Consider the following 19,819-nt stretch of genomic DNA (forward strand, 5'->3'; position numbering starts at 1 on the left):
TACTCATCAGCCGCACAATAGCACATGACAAACTGACCATGAGACCTGAGGTCAGAACTATTAATGAGGAGACACAGGACACTGCCCCAAAAGTTCTACGGTTCAGAATCATGGAGAAAATCTCCAAGATTGTACTCCAGATCCAATGGTCTTACATGAAAGCAAACCTTAATTGACGCAACAAATGGCCTTGTTAATGTCCGTCGACTCCTGCGTCATGACGCGTGAAGCATGGGACGACTTGTGTTTATAGTTTACTGCTGATTGTGCTGAATTCAAAACCGTCGAGAAATTAGAAGGAAGAAAAGGAAAATTTTAAACAAGCAGCTGGCAGAGTCTCTGGCTTGCTGTTTGTTGTTTAGTGGGGGCGCACGCCTCAGTGGCTACAGTCCATCATTTTGCCACCCCTCGCTGGCGAACAAGCTAGCATTCCAGCTTTGTTTTTCTGGATACCCCCTTGGCTCTACAAATAATTCAGCATAAGTTCCTAGTTTCCTTTTACCAATTTGACTAACCAGGAGCAACTCTTAAATGCTTTCTCAAATTTGCTTTGTCAAAAACACCACGTGGAAATTGCCTATAAATCATTTCCTTTTCAAAATTCTTTTCTTGATTCCTCACATCTCATTTCCGATATTTCACGGTCTTATATTTTAATCATATTTTGTAATTGTTTTTAGATAAATATATTTCAAATAATTTATTCAAATTGATATATTTAAATTGACTATAATTTAAATTGGACATTTTTATTCTATTTGAATTATATTATTATGTAAACTACAGCAAACATCATATGCAATTTAGCTAGCAAACAAATAGCAGCATCAAGCACACTAGTAGGCAAGACCAAGCATAGCTTTCCATTTTCGAGTGCATGCAAATCATCAATTTTTGTTGTATCCAAAATATCAATTCTGGATGCATACAAGTTAGCATTTTTCCAGTGAAAAGCTAGTAATTTCCGACGCATTCTCTCTACCTGAACCCTATATCGGCACCCTCTCGGCCACATTAAAAAGAACACACCCCCTCGACCCTCACTTCCCAGTGCCTCCTGATGCCTACACATCGCCCAATGCGGCCTACCAATTGCCCCATTCTATGTCGACCCCCTACGCCTTTGCTTTAGCAGCCATCTCCTGTGCTACCAGTCCCCATCACCGCCAAGAGCCTATGGCTGCTTGTCTCCATCCCCAACGACGACCCCCTCCAGACGCCATCTCCGATCCATGCCTCCTCTCCTCCATCCCCTCTCCATCCCCATTGACGGCGACCGTCCTAGCACCGCCATCCTCAATGACTATCGTGTTCAGTCACTATTTTCGGGCTTCCTCTACCCAACCTCCCCTTCTTTCCATCCCCATCAACGGCAGCTTGCCTAACATCACCACCGCGAAGAGCACGACACTTTGTCCAAGGTCCAACACAAGATCCCCTTGTTGGCTTCCCTTCTGCAATGGGTAACACCTCGGGCCGGGCTTCCTCGTTGACGGAATGGGTTTCCTCTGGCGGCGTTGGAGGGCTGCCCCGGCTACTACCTTGGGTTGAAACTTCGACCCGGAAGGAAACTAAACTAATAAGGCAATGAGTGATTATCCATCGTTTATGGTGAAATGACAGCTAGAGCTCTAAACTACTAGCAAGGTAAGAAGTAATTATTCATCGTTTATGGTGAAATGACAGCTAGAGCTTTAAACTACTAACAAGGCAAGAAGTGATCAGCCAGAGTGTCGGGCACAGGGAAGAATTAGGCAATAACAAGAACCGGAGGGACCAAACCGTAAAAAACAAAGGTGCTCTTCACTTCTGGCCGCTTTTCCTTTCTGTCAAGCTCCTCCTTCTCGCAAGAGAACTCTCCTTTTCGTCTCCCTCCCCTCTACTCCACCATCTCGCCTCCTCGCCCTCTCGCGCTCCAGATCGACCCCCTCCGCGTGAATTCCACGGTTTGATCTCCGCGGCTCCCTCCCGGAGCGCCTCCCAGGTTGGTCCTCTGCAAACCCGCGTTTTCTTGCTGTGTGTTCCAGCCGGTTTTTTTTCCTTGCCGTGAATTTCTTGGCTGTCTGGCCAACAAATGGAGCCGGGTAAGCTTCGTTGGCCTTCTTCTTGCTTATTGTGCCGTTAAGTATGAAGAGTGGCTCCCTGGATGAGCGGCGGGTGCAGCCGACGGGGCGTACCTAGGCGGTCTGGGCTCGGAGTTGCGCCCGTAGCTTGGCATTTCCCGGTTCTTGGCGTCGGATTGGAGGAATTGGTAGTGTTTTCATACTTTATGGGTTAAGGAATCGCAGATGATCATACAAGCTAACGAACGCTTCAATGGGCTTTGTACTCTGCTGCTGTCCTGGAGATAGGGCTAGTCCATTGCTTGATCCAGATTTTGTGCCCTGATGATGCAGAACTGCTCGCCCATTTGCTTCGTGGCATAGTTATAATTAGCATGCTTTTAAGTCACAGTTTATTATCTGATGATTTGGATCATTATTCACTTGCGCCATTGTGTGGATAGTATAGGAGTTTACCATATATTGTTATATTGGCGTATGTGTGGATAGTCACAGTTTATGCTTTTGCCCTGATGGATGTATTGCGTTAGTGCAAATTGGTCCTACAGTCACCGAGTGTTGCTGCAAATATTGTAGTTTTTTATTTACCATATATTGTTATATTGGCGTGCATGTTCTGACATGGAAATATGCATTGCATCTTATTCACATTATGATTTATCTGCTATATGTGGTATGTCACCATTAAGGATCATAGAATAACTGTTTGTGTCATTCCTATTGGTAATCATTCTATCATCAGATGAATTCTTCTTAAAAAAATAATCCAAAGAGAGAAGTACCAAACATTTGTACAGTCGTGTTACAGTTCAGTAGTTTCCACAAGAATGGGATAAAAGATTCGTTCTCTTATAATTACTATCCATCTGTTTTTCCTGTTTGCAGCATTCTTTTGGCTATCCTTTCAAAAATAATTACGCAAGGTTTATTTAACATCGAGGATGTCGGTTTCTATGAAGGATTTGGACCCAGCTTTCCGTGGTGCTGGGCAAAAGGAGTATCCTTCCATTTATTTTACTTTGATATTATATTTTGTAAATTACCTTCCTTACTGTCATTTTCGTTTAAGTCACTTAATTTGGGAACAAATCAAGACCTAAGACCATTATGTCCATTAGGAAAACTTCCATTATGTAGCACTAACATTTCTGGAGTTCGTGATCTCTATTAGCATCCATTTCACTATGTTATTGCTCCTGGTTCAACATGCAGCCCATGTTATCCTTAATACCTTGCAGAGGCTTGGAAATATGGCGTATTGAGGATTTTAAGCCGGTTCCTATCCCTTCGTCTTCACATGGGAAATTTTTCATGGGTGATTCTTACATCATCTTGAAGGTATCAAAGCACGTGATTTGTTGATGCATGCCTTTACCCCCTTTTGTTATTTAGTATATTGCATTTCTTAAATAGTATAATACATGGTCAATTGTATATTTTCCATAGTAACCGAAGAACTACAAAATTTTGCAACGTGCAAAAATCATGGTAAGTTCAGTCCATGTGTTTGTTCCATATGTACTGTGATCTTTTGGTTTTAAGAAAACTGAAGATTTGATGTATTTGCTGCGATGCCACAGCCCTAAATCTCATCATAGACTTATTGCTACTTATGATATGTTGTGAACTTGACTACCCTAAAAGGTTCCTTCTCACTTAGTCTCTTGGAGAAAAGGCAGTCTCCAGGTCCGGGATCAAATATATGAAATGAGAGTTCTGGTGTAGAATTCTGATGGATTATGCAATCATGAATGGTACATGATGCACTAAACAAGGTGACAATGTCTGAGAGATCTAGCTATGAGAACTCTTCTCAGTCAGTCAGTTATCCAATTAGTTTAAATGCAGCTATCTCCAGCAAAGATATAGGGTCGTTTTTTTTTCTGTATTTTCAATTGCCATTGAGTGTCGAAAAATACAATTTTGGTGCATCACATGCTTCTATGTTTACGTTGAGATTCATGTTTTTTTGTCATATGCTTGAACTCAACCGCATAATGCTCAAACTAATGGAAAGATTTTTTTCTCGTGTTCTTTTCCCCTCCGTACAGACTACTGCCTTGAAAAATGGTTCTCTTCGTCATGACATTCATTACTGGGTTGGTAGAGATACTAGTCAGGTAAATTTTCTCATCATTTCAGCATACAGTTCTTCAAAAGTTTAGTGAATTCAACAATGTCCATTGTAGGATGAAGCTGGAACTGCAGCAATCTTAACAATAGAGCTTGATGCTGCCCTCGGAGGACGTGCTGTTCAATACCGAGAGGTACAAGGCAATGAAACAGAGAAGTTTCTCTCATATTTTAGACCATGCATCATGCCACAGCCAGGAGGAGTGGCATCTGGTTTCAAGCATGTTGAGGTCAACGAGCAGGAGCATACCACCCGTCTGTATGTCTGCAGCGGGAAGCGCGTTGTTCATGTTAAAGAGGCAAGTTATCTATATTAACTGTCTTCTCTCTTCAGAAATGGTTGGCCATTCATGATTCATGTCTTGATTAGACTTGCTATTGTAAAACCAGGTTCCTTTTGCTCGATCATCCCTTCACCATGATGACATATTTATTCTGGACACAAAGTCAAAAATCTTCCAGTTCAATGGATCAAACTCATCCATTCAAGAGCGAGCAAAAGCTCTTGAAGTTGTACAATACATCAAAGATACATTCCATGAGGGCAAGTGTGAAGTTGCTGCTGTTGGTAAGCAATTTTTATTTAAGGGCCATTTTTGTTATTGTAAATAGTAATTACTAGATATGACTCTGTACTTCAATCATAGAGGATGGCAGGATGATGGCTGATGCTGAAGCTGGTGAATTTTGGGGTTTTTTTGGTGGCTTTGCCCCTCTTCCAAGGAGGGCATCTGTTGACAATAATGAGAAAGATGAGGAAACAAGTTTGAAATTGCTTTGGTAATTAACTGGGTTTATTCTGTACAGTTTTCATTGTGAACAATCAACCAGTCAGTAACTTATAAAATATTTAACTTTCCAGTTTTAACCAAGGAAAGCTAGACCCTATCAATTATGAATGCTTGGCTCATGAACTGCTTGAGACAAGCAAGTGTTACTTGCTAGACTGTGGTGCCGAAATGTTTGTTTGGATGGGCAGAACTACGACTTTGCAAGAAAGGAAGGGTGCAAGTGAAGCTGCAGAGGTAACAACTAACAACCTTGGTTCGTAAGTGCTATTTCAGTACATTATGTGAATTTAATCATATCTAGCTGAATGCCTATCCGTTGCTACTGTTGGGACAAAAATAATGATATCATGTGGCGCATCAATATCCATACAGATCCAATGGTCACATTATTTATTTTGACTTACAAAAAAAACCCAGGCAATTTAAAAATAGGAAATTCATGAAAATAATCATATATGATATTCTAAAACCCGCAAAACAAGATGGTGGAGAATGGCCCCACTTGTCAGAAAGTACCTTTTGTTGGAAGGGAGGTGAGATGGCAGATAGACTGTCACCACCAACTTTAATATTATAGAAAAAAATATAAAGATAAAAACAATAGAAGCTTCGAACCTCAGAAGATGAATCTGGTACTCTCTGACATGCTTCTTCATTTTGTAATACGGCGTCCTGGTCCCTTCAGATTCTGACAGATTTATTGAGTATTCGTGATCACTTAGACTTGGTTACTTGCTCATTCACCAAGAAAAGGCATGAACTTTTTTGAGATATGTGACACTGTATTTTACTCTGTAATAGATATTTGAAATAAATTCTTGCTCTCCAAGACTTCAACTGTATGTTACTGCAATGCTTACTGTTTTTTTGCCTATGTAGAAATTGCTATCTGATGCTAACCGAACAAAAACACATGTCATCAAAGTGATCGAGGGATTTGAGACAATTACGTTCAAGTCAAAATTTAAAGAGTGGCCACAGACACCTGACTTGAAACTGTCATCTGAGGATGGAAGAGGCAAAGTTGCAGGTTATTGTTTGTAAATTTACTGGTTTCAATGTTTTTCTTTTCCATTTGATGAGGTTCTTCAACTCCACATTTTTACCAATTATTTTCTTCTTGAAGCTCTTCTCAAACGTCAGGGTTTAAATGTTAAAGGCTTGATGAAAGCTGCTCCTGCAAAAGAAGAACCTCAACCCTATATTGATTGCACAGGCAGTTTGCAGGTATATTCTGATCTATTTGACTCCGTATTGTCAGCAGGGGTTCTTGTATCATCATACTTTGTCTGCGACTATGCGGCCAAGGTGTATCTTTTGAATATTTAGCCCTCCAACTGCTCTCATATTTGGTCTTCATAATTTTGATCTCATAAAGTTATGCGCCTGTAAACCTTTAGGCCTTTGCGCATGCTAGAAATCCTTGTGGCGAATGAGTAGGGTTTTGGAAAGAAAACACACACATGCATGAGTGCTTTCGGATGAGCTACTTTGAAATTTTCTTTTGAGCAAGAGAGTTGCAAACTTGGAACTCTATTCCAAAATGCACACGTGATTAATGCATGTTGTGCTTTGTATGCTCAATGGTCATACTTTGATTGGTGCATTTTTTTCCTTCTATATTTGATATCAGGTCTGGCGTGTAAACGATAAGGACAAGACTATACTGTCATCTTCTGATCAATCCAAGTTTTACAGTGGCGATTGCTACATATTTCAATATATGTATCCTGGAGATGATAAGGATGAATGTCTTATCGGAACTTGGTTCGGGAACAAGAGTATAGAGGTAATACTTTGCACATAAGCAACTTTGGTTATGAGTTTGCATATAATCACCATATGTTTCAGTAGATAGTTTTGACCTTCCAGCTGGTATTTTCTAGTTTTTAATTAAATCCAATATGAAGTGCATACAAAGAACTAGGAATTATAGGGATCCCAAGTGGCTTATGTTTTCCTCTTCTTTATTGGTGAACTAGAAACTGCAGTGATTTATGTTGTTTGGGTAAAACAATGGGATTATGGAGATCCTTACACTTTTTAGTTGTGGATTATATGTTAAGTTAATGGATGCTAAGGAACTTCAGCACTAAAAAGGTCTCAATTTCTGTCCAGGAGGATAGGGTAACAGCACTTGCCCTTGCTAGGAAGATGGTTGAGTCCACAAAGTTTCAGGCTGCCCAGGTAATGCATTGATTTTTTTATACGTTAGGTTAGTGAACCCTATATGGCCCATTGTGCTTGCCCATAATGATTTCTCTAATTTATCATTGATTACTTGCAGGCACACCTGTATGAGGGAAGAGAACCGATTCAGTTCTTTGTCATATTTCAAAGTTTCCAAGTGTGCAAGGTTATCTTCTTCATGTGACCTTAAGTTAAATTGGAACCATTAGGTTGTGTTGAACACAAGAGTTTTTACCCTCCTTGTTTTTGCTGCAGGGTGGTCTTAGCTCTGGATACAAGAAATTCATTGCTGAAAACGGTAATGAGGATGACACTTATTCTGAAGATGGACTTGCACTTTTCCGAATTCAAGGTTCAGGACCGGAAAATATGCAAGCAATTCAAGTTGACTCTGTAAGTTTAGTCACATTTTCGTGAATCTATGTTATGACAGAGATTTGATATCATATTATATTCCTTGCAAACTAACTTGATCTCCATTTTCTTTCATTAGGTGGCCTCATCTTTGAATTCATCCTACTCTTACATTCTACATGATGGGAACACTGTGTTCACTTGGACTGGAAACCTTACTACTGCATTAGATCAAGGGTTAATTGAGAGGCAGTTAGACATGATTAAGGTGTGGAACAATCTACCTTTACGAGGCAAATCTAGTTTTAGAGTTGCACATGTTCAAACTTATATTGATGATTGGTGTAACCGTCATGTCTTGATTCTTCAGTAATTACTCCCTACAAAGGTTTACCATAGTAGTATGCAAAATGCATGCTAGAGCATTTGAAGTTTTGAACCTGCTAGTCAGGAACATGGTTCTTAGGGTATGTTTGCATGGTGGCCACTGGCCAAATTCTAACCTTCCAACTTTTGGGTCATGACCAAACTTTTGATCTTTATTTGGATGGGAGCCAACTTTTTGGCAAGCCAATGCCTCCTCTCTAACTCTATAGTTCATCTTTCTTGCCAATGTTGGCCAACTGTTGGGCAACTAAAAGCTTCACCAATATTTTGGCTAGCCAAATATTTGGCATGGCAACCTTGGGCCCAAACCAAACATACAAATTTCTTGAATCCAGAAGCTTCACCTTATTTTTAAGAGAGCCCACAGGTAGGGGCGTAGGGATTCTAGTTGGTTTCTGATGATTGCAGAGATTACCTTTAGACTAACTACAAATTTCTTGGACAAGTCCCTGTGATTAAACAATCTCAAGCTTTGAGCTGTGTGTATTTTTATTTATTTTGAGTTGCAAATAATTATTTGAAATTTCTTGTTCTACTGGCTACTGCATGGCAGTGGGGGAGACAGGCCTGGGCCACTATGGCTGTAGCCCTAGGTCTAGAATGAAAATTCAGGCAATTTGCTTTGAAAATACTAAAAACAAACATTAATCCATGTTGCTTAGCTGGGCAGGCCCCAGGTTACGCCCCTGCTCCATACTGCTTACTGGTGTACCTTTTAACTTTCTATATCTGATCATTGACATAGTTTTTCTTTCTCCATTGTACAGCCAAATCTTCAGTCCAGGTCACAAAAGGAAGGGTCAGAAACGGATCAGTTTTGGAGCTTACTTGGAGGCAAGTTTGAGTACTCAAGCCAGAAAATAGGAAGAGAAAATGAAAGTGATCCCCATCTGTTCTCATGTATCCTCTCCAAAGGTAATCACAAAGTACACATTGGATTATAGAATAATAGAATCTACATAGTCTACCTTACACTTCAAATGTTTTCTGATCTCTTTGTGGTGCCTATGTTACCTGCTGGGGTCCATCAAGGCAATTTGAAGGTAAAGAAAAACAATTGTGATATATATGGTCATACTCTGACCGTGCTAGCTGTTTTCACTTTTAACATCAACTTTTGTAATCTATTCGAGCAGATAAAAGAAATATACCACTTTACTCAAGATGATCTGTTGACAGAAGATGTTTTCATTCTGGACTGTCACTCAGACATATTTGTTTGGGTTGGCCAGCAAGTAGATGTTAAAGTAAGATTGCAAGCTTTGGATCTTGGAAAGGTAATGATTCCATGTGGTAGTTTCTCTACAAGCCATTATTCTTTTGTTTTCTCATTTCTCACTACCGTTCTCACTACTGCATCAGAAATTCCTTGAGCTCGACTTTCTGATGGAAAATCTCTCCCATGAGACACCGATCTTCATTGTTACGGAGGGAAGTGAGCCTCCCTTTTTCACGAGGTTCTTCAAATGGGATTCAGCAAAATCACTGGTAAGTAGAGAGTTCATATGATGAACCTTTGAGTTGTCTGTTTGTGAATATACTAGCATTTCGTGTTCTGTACAATAAAAACTCCGTAATCCACTCCTTGCTTTGTTCTTGATGTGTCATATTCACCTTTTTCTTTTACGTAGATGCATGGCAATTCATATGAGAGGAAGCTCGCCATTGTAAAGGGTGGAGGCACTCCAGCTCTAGATGTAAGATGTCCAAACTCTAATGATGTTATGATATTCTGCCATTTTGAACTATTTGGCATATCTCCAACCGGTGGAAATTATAATGGCATAGATCCAATTAACCCTTTATACTACATTTCCCGTAAAGTTTTTTCCTATGAGGAAAAATATTTCTTATTTCTTTCTGGTGATTATTGCAAGTAACTTGTCCTGATGCACATGCCTTGTGTATAATCTTCTCATGTTCTACTGCTGCCTCTCATGCTAATGAACCTCACAAAGACATTTGACCTGAAATACCGAGCCACCCATCATTTCTTCTCATGCTTGCAAATATTTTATTTACTCCTTTTGTTTCACTATAATTGCCCCCAGCATCGTGAGAATCTGTTTCGAAATATGTGCCACTTGAGTATGTATGGTGTGTAGTTATTACTATATTCCCAATCTCTACCTGCACTTAAATGCTTTGAAAGAGGCTAGGTGATCGTAGTCTGTCAAATAATAGGGGTACGCATGTTCGTTTCTCTTTAACCCTCTTTTAGATATACGAGGACACATAGAGTGAAACAGAGGGAGTACTGTGCTTATGGTACTCAGGCTTAGTTCCTGGTTTAGTTATATCATCTTTATCCGTGGTTGTCTATGTTTTAGTTGTCTTACCTATCTGTGATTGCTGAACCTCTGTAAATCTCCTGCTGATTTTGATGCGTCATCAGAAACCAAAACGACGAACACCAGCACTTTCAGGAAGAAGTACTGGACAAGAATCCCAGCGCTCTAGGAGCATGTCCTCTAGCCCAGAACGTTCCCGTGTTAGGGGAAGATCTCCAGCATTCACTGCATTGGCTTCTACCTTTGAAAGTGCAAACACCAGAAATCTTTCCACCCCTCCACCTGTAGCCAAAAAGCTTTACCCGAAATCCGTCACACCAGATTCGTCAAATACATCTTCCAAGTCATCTGCACCTGCAGCTCCCACTGGTTCCTCTAATCGGCCTACTCAAGCTCCCCCATCAAAATCAGTAAAAGGTATGTGATACAAGTACAGTTGTTGAGGAAAAAAAATCTAAATAGAAAAGAGTTATTATAGCTTACTGTTTTCTTTGTAAAATTCTGCACAAAATAAGATGGCTCCGAGTTGGAGAAGCCAAAACAAGAGGAAGCTGCAAAAGAAGGCACTGACACCATGACCGGTAAACTTGAATCTCTTACTATTACTGAAGATGCAAAAGAAGATGAGCCAGAAGATGATGAGGGGCTCCCGATTTATCCATATGATCTCCTTAAAACCACAGCTGCTGAGCCTGTCACTGAAATTGATGTTACCAGGCGTGAGGTGAATATGAATATATGATATTTTCACTTCTTTCTTTTACTTATCTACAAACCCAGGTAACCGACTCACAATTTTTTCATCTGAATGCAGACCTACTTATCTTCGTCTGAGTTCAAAGAGAAGTTTGGAATGGCAAAGGAAGCATTTAGCAAGCTTCCGAAGTGGAAGCAGAACAGGATGAAGATAGCGCTTCATCTCTTTTAGCCTGGTCTTATGCTTCTGACCATGGGGTCATGTGCAGAACTCAACCACCACCCTTGGCAATACATCAATTTTCGTGTTGCCCTGGATGAGTGCTCCAGTTTTCCTGGTCCAAGTCTTTTTTTGGTAGGTCCCGCATATTCTTTCAATTCATAGGCGTGATCTTACTGTTTCCCTTCGGTTAGGGGTCACACAGGTTTGATTGTCAGGCTTGCAATTTTGTATTAACATTGCCTTGGTGAGTTTCTTTTTGGGGGCTTTGCATTTGAGATGAGTTTCAGTCTGAGTAAACGGGAATATGTATGTACAGCAGAGTGCTGACAGTGTAAAGTATCAATTTGGTTGCCTTTTATCGATAGTACTCCGTATTTGATTTTGTGTGTGCAATATGAGATCAGTTGTCAGAGAATTCTTTGATTATAATTCCCTGAAATGCAGTATGCCTTTCAGAATCATTTTACATGATGTTGGCATTTCTTACATGGTGTCCAAATCCATTTTACATCATACTATCTAACAAGCGCCGCGGCGTTCTCAACAGCCCAGAGATGAGGTAACCAAATAAAGTCTCAACTCAGCAAGGAGGATTTGGGGAGGTTCATGATGTATGCGTGGACTCCTGATCCGAGCCTGATCCCGCGGGAGAAGGTGTTGATGATTCCGGAAGCGCCAGTGCCTTTGGAGGGTGAGGAGGATGACGATCTGCTTGTGCCGCAGGAGATGATGATCCCAACCGAGGTTCACCTCCTCGAGTACAGGGCCATCATCCATCTCCTTCAGGTGGAGGACACTGCCGTGTCTACGGACCGCTCCTCGTCGGATGACTGGCCCTCTAACGATGGCGATAGCGGCCACAATGGTGACCCGCGCCGTGGTTACGGTGACTGGCGGCCTGCCAAGGGGAATAGGCAAAACTTCTTCACATGCTCCCATGGTCGGGTGGACGCGGACGACGGACCATCCCTCTGGCTTTCGTTGGGTCAACGGGGGTGGGCCTTGGGCTGGTGCGCGGTTGTCGGTGGCAGCTGCGGAGTTCAGGCCTGTGGCAAGGGTTTTGTCCCTTTCCACTGATCCCGTGGTTGAGTGGATGCTTGGGCCTCTGCCGTGTGCCGAGGAGGTGTGGGACCCCATGTGGCTTGAGGCCTCCCCGTCCTTGTCTGGCTCGGGTTCGGTGGCTCCTCCGGATTTGTCCCCGTCGGACTTGGTGGTCTACCCTGAGGATGTCTCCTCTATGGCCCACTCCCCGGCCCGGACAATGGAGCAGTCATTGTTGAGCAACTTCGTGGTCAGTGTTTCCGGGGGCGTCTCGCCGGCACCGGCTTCTCCTGCGGCGGCTTCGGAGGGGATCCTGGGGGAGCCTCATGCCGCGGTCGGCGGCGCGGTCACCGGCCTCCCCTAGTGAGGAATCGGCGGCTCCGGCTTCCCGCGGCGTCGAGACCTTCCATGCCCGAGTAAGGCGGGTCCCCTCGCCAGTGCTGCCCAGGCCTTCTAAGCGCCGGTTGCGCAAGCGGGTTCCCAGCAGCAACTCTCGCTTCGACGGAGAAAGCGGCTGGCTGGGCAGGGGGTCCAGTCGGCGAGCGCGAAGAAGCAACAGAAGGTTCTGATTCACCGTCTGGTATTGCGCACGAGGGGGAGCGCATTGGCGATGCGGCTCTACAGGCCTATCTTAGGCTGTTTGATCGCCCCCTCTCACCGGAGCACGTACGTGACGGCGATTCTCTCTCTCTCTCTCTTCGGTTGGGAGAGCACTGCGCTGCCCCTCGAGGAGGGCGCGGAGGTGGAGGTGCTGGGTTAATGTGACACACTAGCCTACGGCTTAATAGGATTGATAGAATACTCATATCAACAAGGTATACCTTCTTTTCCGAGAGCCTATCCGAAAGGAACCTCAAGGTTAAGCATGCTTACTCGAGAGCAATTTGAGGATGGGTGACCGACCGGGAAGTTTCTTCCGGGAGCGCATGAGTGAGGACAAAGTGCGCCGGAAAGACATGTGTTGGTCTGTGTGGCCAGTCTTGAAGCCTGGAGAGCTGCTAGGAGTGACGCCGAGGCATTACAGATTGGTACCAGAGCCGACCCTTGCGGTTACCGACATGTGCGGGTCAGGTGTGCGGACATGAGGACATGTGCCGGCACTGGACGCATATTTGAGGAGGGGTGTGTGTGACACACTGGCCTACGGCTTAATAGGATTGATAGAATACTCATATCAACAAGGTATACCTTCTTTTCCGAGAGCCCATCCGAAAGAAACCTTAAGGGTTAAGCGTGCTTGCCTGAGAGCAATTTGAGGATGGGTGACCGACCGGGGAGAAAATATTTGAGGAGGGGTGTGTGTGACACACTGGCCTACGGCTTAATAGAATTGATATAATACTCATATCAACAAGGTATACCTTTTTTGCCCGCGGGTGGTGGCATCATTTTGGCGTCGAAGGGTGTCTTGATCTCCCTGTCCAACCCCCATTTCACGACCAATGCGGTTACGGCCGGGGTTACCTTCGGCATGAGGCCAACCTGGTGGATCACGGTGGTGTTTGGTCTGCAGGACGACATCGACAAACTTCTTTTCCTCCAGGAATTGAGGGACATTCGCGACATTCATGTGGGGCCGTGGTTCTTGGCCGGGGATTTCAATCTGATTGTGGACCCTGGTGACAAGAACAATACTAATATGAACAGGAGGATGATGGGCAAATTTCGCAGAGCCCTGCGGGACCTGGAGCTTAAAGAACTCTATCTCAATGGGTGTCGATATACTTGGTTGAATGTGCGGGAGCATGTCACCCTTGAGAAGCTCGACCGTGCGTTCTCCTCCGTGGAATGGGAGGCTGTTTTCCCCAACTCCTTCCTGTCGGCTCTCAGCACGGCGACCTCAGATCATTGTCCGTTGCTTGTTGCTTTGGAGGCCCATCTTCTCATAGGGGGGAGGTTCCATTTCAAGAGTTTCTGGCCCAAGGTCGAGGGTTTTACCGACGTGGTCCAGTCCGCGTGGTGTGCTGGGGATCTCATCCAAAACCCATTTAAACGTCTCGACTCTAGGCTGCACGCCACTGCGAAGAGGCTTCATAGCTGGAGCGGCCGTTTTATTGGGAACATCAAGATGCAAATCCTCGTGGTGACTGAGATGATCCTGCGTCTTGACGTGGCCATGGAACTACGTGTGCTCTCCTCGGAGGAGAGAGGACCGCGGAGGGTGCGCAAGTGCAAATTGCTTGGGTTGGCCTCCCTGAAGCGCACAATTGCGCGGCAGCGCTCGCAGGCACTGTGGATCCGGGAGGGGGATGCTTGCACAAAATTCTTCCACCTCCATGCGAGTCATCGCAAGCGGAAGAACTTCATCACCCATCTTATGGTGGATGGGGTGATGGTGGCGGAGCATGAGGAGAAGGCTGAGGCCGTGGATGCGTTCTTCTCTGGGCTTCTTGGCTCTGCACCAGATCGGCCTTTCTCGCTGGACCTTGATTTTCTCGGGGTCCCGAGTTGCGATCTGTTGGGCCTGGAGGCTGATTTCACTGAAGAGGAGGTTTGGGCCGTGGTTAAGGCCCAGGAGCTGGACAAATCGCCTGGGCCGGACGGGTTCACTGGGCGTTTTTTTGTTGCGTGCTGGGAGATCGTCAAAGGTGATGTGCTGGAGACTTTCAACTCTCTGGCACATTTGGACGTTCGGGGCCTTCATGTCTTCAATACTGCCATAATCGCGTTGATGCCCAAAAAGCCCAATGCGTTGGAAGTCCGCAACTTTCGTCCTGTGAGCCTGATTCACGACATGGCTTAGCTCTTTGCGAAGGTCTTGGCAACTAGGGTTGCCCCGAAGTTGCCCCTCCTCGTGGGTCCTCACCAGAGCGCCTTCGTCATGGGCCGTTGTTTGCATGACAACTTCATGTTAGTGCAAGGCACCGCCCGCAAGCTCCATGGGGATAGGATCGATGCGATTCTCCTTAAGCTTGACATCACTAAGGCCTTCGACACGGTTGACTGGGCTTTCCTCCTTGAGACCTTAGTGCGGCGTGGTTTTGGCCCGAAGTTCCGGGGGTGGATTTGTGGTCTACTCTCCTCGTCTTCGACACGGGTGCTCCTCAACGGCATCCCTGGAGCAGAGATTGACCATCGCCGTGGGTTGAGGCAGGGTGATCCCCTCTCACCAATGCTCTTCATTCTTGTCATGGATGTGCTCCATTGCATGATTGAGAAGGCCACGGAGATGGGCATCCTGTCGCGGCTTGCGGGGAGAGGCTTTGACCATTGCACCTCCATTTTCACCGACGACGTGGTTACTTTCCTCCGCCCCACTAGGGAGGACGTGGTTGGTTGCTTGGCGATCATGGCGGATTTCGGTGCGGCATCTGGGCTTCACAACAACCTCGCCAAGTCCTCTGCCCACCTTATTCGTTGCTCGACGGAGCAAAGGGCTTTGGTCGCTTCCCTTCTTCAGTGTGAGATCAAGACCTTCCCTTGCACTTATTTGGGGCTGCCTCTGGGGGTGCGTAAGCAGACGGCCAATCAGCTGAGGCCCCTAGTGGACACAGTCGAAGCTCGGCTTGCGTCGTGGAAGGCTCCCTTGCTGTCCAAGGGGGGGCGATTGGTCCTCATCAAGTCAACCCTTTCGGCGATGCCTGTCTACCCCATGATGTCGCTTGACCTTCCTAGCAAGATCATCAAGGGGATGGAGAAAATTTGCCGGGGATTCTTGTGGAAGGGGCAAAAGGAGGCCAAAGGCGGGCATTGCCTCGTGACTTGAGATTCGGTGTGCTTACTGAAGCAGTTGGGTGGGCTTGGCATTCCTAATCTCCACCTGCTGAATATGGTCCTCCGGGCTCGTTGGAGGTGGTTGGAGCGAAGGGACGACTCCAAGCCGTGGAGGGGGCTTGCCTTGGACACCCCCAAGGAGGTGGACGATATATTCGAGGCAGCTACTTCGTCCATCGTGGGTGTAGGGAGGAGTACTAGGTTCTGGACTGACCGTTAGCTGGGGGTAGAGAGGATTCGTGATTCTTTCCCGGCGCTGACGGCAGCCGTCCGACCTAGATTGGTGCGGCTGCGCACCGTCAGGGAGGCGCTTGATGGTGCGTGGATTGAGGATGTGGGACCGAATCTTGGGAAAAATGCCCTTGCGGAGTTCCTCTTGCTTTGGGATAGAGTCCAAGGGTTTCGGCTTGATGGGACTGTTGCCGACACCTTGAGGTGGAATTGGTCTAGTGACGGGGTTTACTCCGCCAAATCGGCGTATCTAAACCTCCTAGCGGGACGGGCGTTGGACCCGTGTGCGGCTGAGATCTGGCACTCAAGGGCTCCCCTAAAGTGTCGGGTCTTTGCTTGGCTGGCGGCGAGGAATCGGTGTTAGACTGCGGACCATCTGGCCAAAAGAGGCCTTCCGCATCCTGACCGCTGCCCACTTTGCGACCAGGAGGAGGAGTCGATCTCCCACCTTCTTCTTGGTTGTGTCTTGGCGCATCAGGTTTGGTATACCTTGTTCTCGGCTTGGGGACATCGCGAGTGTGTGTCGTCTGCAGGGGCCTGCCTGCAGGATTGGTGGTCCACCTTGTCCTTTCCGTGCCGGGCACGGAAGGACTTTCGAACGGCCACCACTCTCGTCCTTTGGACCAGATGGTGCCATCGGAACAATGTGGTCTTCAATGGCGCATCTCCTTCGGTACAGAGGATGCTGTCCATCATTCTTGAGGAAATTGGGCGTTGGGAGAACGTTGGGCTCCTTATTAGTAGGGTTTCGGTGGCGGCCTTTAGGGCAAGTAGGTTGCTTCTTGGAGTGTAAGTGCTTTCTCTGTTGTTTGCCACTTTTTGGTGTTCTATTGCCGCTTTTGCGGGGTTGTACTAGCCATCTGGCTCTTCTTCTTTAATCGATGATGCACTCGCTGGGTTGCATTCTTGAAAAAAAGCATATCTTAGCAGACATGCTACCAAACATCCCAGTTCAGTATGTCTGAGCAGATACATGTTACCAAACACAACACAATTGTATGCATTCAGCATGTCTACCAAGCACGCCCGCCCTGTTCTAGCAGGCCATGGCCGTTAGATCGATATATTGAAGGTTGCTCTCATGCAAGGTATCTCAGTAAGAGCAATCATATGTTTGACAAATTTACCGAAATTATGTACTCCCTGCATTTCACAAAGGTTGGCGTATTTTGTTTCGTTAAAAGAAGGCTTTGACCAAGAATTACACTATTAATATGTAATATATATGATACAAAATCATGATTATTAGAAAAAACTTTTAAACACGAATCTGTTGATACAAATTTCATGTATGTTTTTTTTTCAAGAATGCACCCAGCGAGTACATCATCGATTAAAGAAGAAGAGCCAGGAAGCTAGTACAACGCCATAAAAGAATGGCCAAAAACAAGAAAAATACTACTCGATATCTATCCAACCGATCGCCGCACTAGTCGCAAAAGAAAACCCTCCCCCCCAAGGAGTCTCACATGCTCCCAATGCGCAAGCTCCTCCCGGATACTCTGCAGGATCCGCGCCGCCGCCGGAGACGCACCATTGAAAACGACATCATTCTAGTGACGCCAGATGGTCCGGAGGACAAGGATGATCGCTGTCCGAAAGTCTTTGCGGGTCTGGCGGGGGAGCAGGAGAGAGGTCCACCAGTCTCGAAGCCTCGAATCCACCTCGGGGATCCAATCCGCATGCCCCCAAGCCGAGAGGAGGCTTGTCCACACCTGCCTCGCCACGAAGCATCCCAAGAGCAGATGGGAAATGGTCTCCCTCTCCTGATCGCAGAGCGGGAATCTAGGGGGATGTTGGAGACCACGCCTCGCAAGCTGGTCCGCGGTCCAGCATCGGTCCCTTGCCGCAAGCCAGGCAAAGAAACGACACTTTTCCGGGGCCCGTGAGCCCCACACCTCATCCGCCATCGGGTCCCCGGCACGCCCGGTGAAGAGGTTGAGATACGCCGAATTGGCCGTGTAGCAGCCGCCTTTGGACCAGTTCCACAACAAATAGTCGGGCACCGAATCGTCCAGGAGGAAATCACGCGTCCAATCCCAAAGAGTGAAGAACTCCTGGAGAGCCTCTCCCCAAAGGTCAGGACCCACGTCGGCAAACCACGCTCCATCCAGCGCCTCCCTCACATGCTTGGGCCTAACACGAGCCACAAGCGCCGGAAACGCTTCCTTGAAGCGGACACCACGGAGCCATCGGTCAGTCTAGAAGAGCATACCCCGTCCATCACCCACCCGAGAGGATGTGGCCGCCTCGAAGATGGCGTCAACATCCATCTGAGTCTCCAGCGCAAAGCCCCGCCAAGGCTTCGAGTCATCCACCCGCTCGATCCATCTCCAGCGAACCCTCAACGCCATGTTAAGAAGCTGGAGGTTAGGAATGCCAAGGCCGCCGAAGGGTTTGGGAGAACAAGCCACGTCCCAAACCACGAGACAATGACCACCATTGGCCTCCTTCTGACCCCGCCAGAGGAAACCACGACAGATCCTCTCGATCCCCTTAATGGTTTAAACAGGGAGATCGAGAGACATCATCGAATAGACCGGGATCGCCGATAGGGTCGATTTGACGAGCACCAACCTGCCACCCTTGGAGAGAAGGGGGGCTTTCCACGAGGCGAGGCGGCCCTCAACTTTGTCCACCAAAGGCCTAAGTTGGCAAGCCGTTTGCCTCCGAAGGCCCAAGCGTAGACCCAAGTAAGCGCACGGAAAGCCCCGCACCTCACACCGGAGCAAGTCGCCAACCAGCAAGCGATGGTCGTCAGAGCACCGAATGAGGTGGGCGGAGCTCTTGGCAGAGCACCAAAGGCCCGAAGCAGCTCCAAAAACCTGAAGGATCGTCGAGCACCCCATCACATCCTTCCAAGTGGGATGAAGGAAGGTAACCACGTCGTCCGCAAAGAGGGACGTGCGGTGCTCGAAACCACGGGTCGCCAGGCGCAACAAAAGACCCACCTCCGTCGCCTTTTCCATCATGGAATGGAGCACATTCATAACCATGATGAAGAGGCATGGGGGAAAGAGGAGCCCCTTGCCTGAGCCCCCTCCTGTGCTCGATGGAGTCGGCCACAATGCCATTGAGAAGCACCCGCGTCGAAGACGAAGAGAGGAGCCCACAAATCCAAGCCCTGAATCGCGGACCAAAGCCACGTCGCACCAATGTCTCCAGAAGAAAGGCCCAATCGACCATATTGAAGGCCTTGGTGATGTCGAGTTTGACGAGAACCGCCTCAATCTTGGCTCGATGGATCTTCCTGGCCGTGCTCTGAACCAGCATGAAGTTATCATGGAGACAGCGACCTTTAACAAAGGCGCTTTGATGTGACCCCACCAGCATTGGAAGTGCCGGCGCCACCCTCAGCGACAGAACCTTTGCAAAAAGCTTGGCGGCGCTGTGAATGAGGTTGACCGCCCGAAAGTCACAAACCTCCAGCACATCCGGCTTCTTCGGCAGTAGGGTGATGTAGGCCGTGTTGATGGCCCTCATCCACGCGCATCAAGCCGTGCCAAGGCCTCAGAGACCGCAACCCCATCCTGTTTGATGATTTCCCAGCACGAGACGTAGAACCTGCCGGTGAAACCATCCGACCCCGGAGCCTTATCAAGCTCTTGGGCCTTGACCACGGCCCAGATCTCCTCCTCCGAAAAATCCACCTCAAGGGCCTCCAGATCACAGCCTGGAATATCCAGGAAGTCGAAGTCAAGCGAG

The 19,819-nt window shown here is 46.6% G+C and overlaps 1 protein-coding gene across 1 annotated transcript; it reads left to right on the top strand.

Moving 5' to 3' along the window:
• Positions 1-1,824: 1,824 nt before the first annotated feature.
• On the top strand, positions 1,825-11,551 carry LOC100822654 (villin-5). Its single transcript, XM_010236202.3, has 23 exons — positions 1,825-1,984; positions 2,949-3,060; positions 3,302-3,401; positions 4,115-4,183; positions 4,253-4,495; positions 4,587-4,764; positions 4,844-4,976; positions 5,059-5,221; positions 5,867-6,017; positions 6,114-6,214; positions 6,621-6,776; positions 7,106-7,174; positions 7,275-7,343; positions 7,433-7,570; positions 7,671-7,799; positions 8,686-8,833; positions 8,951-8,961; positions 9,055-9,195; positions 9,281-9,406; positions 9,550-9,615; positions 10,314-10,626; positions 10,725-10,933; positions 11,024-11,551. Exons 2-23 carry the CDS (start codon positions 3,005-3,007, stop codon positions 11,135-11,137), a joined length of 2,883 nt encoding a protein of 960 aa, XP_010234504.1. The 5' UTR covers positions 1,825-1,984; positions 2,949-3,004; the 3' UTR covers positions 11,138-11,551.
• Positions 11,552-19,819: the final 8,268 nt, after the last annotated feature.

The sequence above is a fragment of the Brachypodium distachyon genome, chromosome 3 (genome assembly GCF_000005505.3).
Source record: "Brachypodium distachyon strain Bd21 chromosome 3, Brachypodium_distachyon_v3.0, whole genome shotgun sequence".
Classification (NCBI taxonomy): Eukaryota; Viridiplantae; Streptophyta; class Magnoliopsida; order Poales; family Poaceae; genus Brachypodium; species Brachypodium distachyon.

Bases quoted from the DNA above. Each gene is read 5' to 3' on its own strand.
- LOC100822654 (XM_010236202.3), top strand. From the start codon at position 3,005: ATGTCGGTTTCTATGAAGGATTTGGACCCAGCTTTCCGTGGTGCTGGG. The intron at 4,977-5,058 runs GTAATTAACTGG...TTAACTTTCCAG, and splicing joins ACAAGTTTGAAATTGCTTTG to TTTTAACCAAGGAAAGCTAG. The intron at 7,344-7,432 runs GTTATCTTCTTC...TTTTTGCTGCAG, and splicing joins AAAGTTTCCAAGTGTGCAAG to GGTGGTCTTAGCTCTGGATA.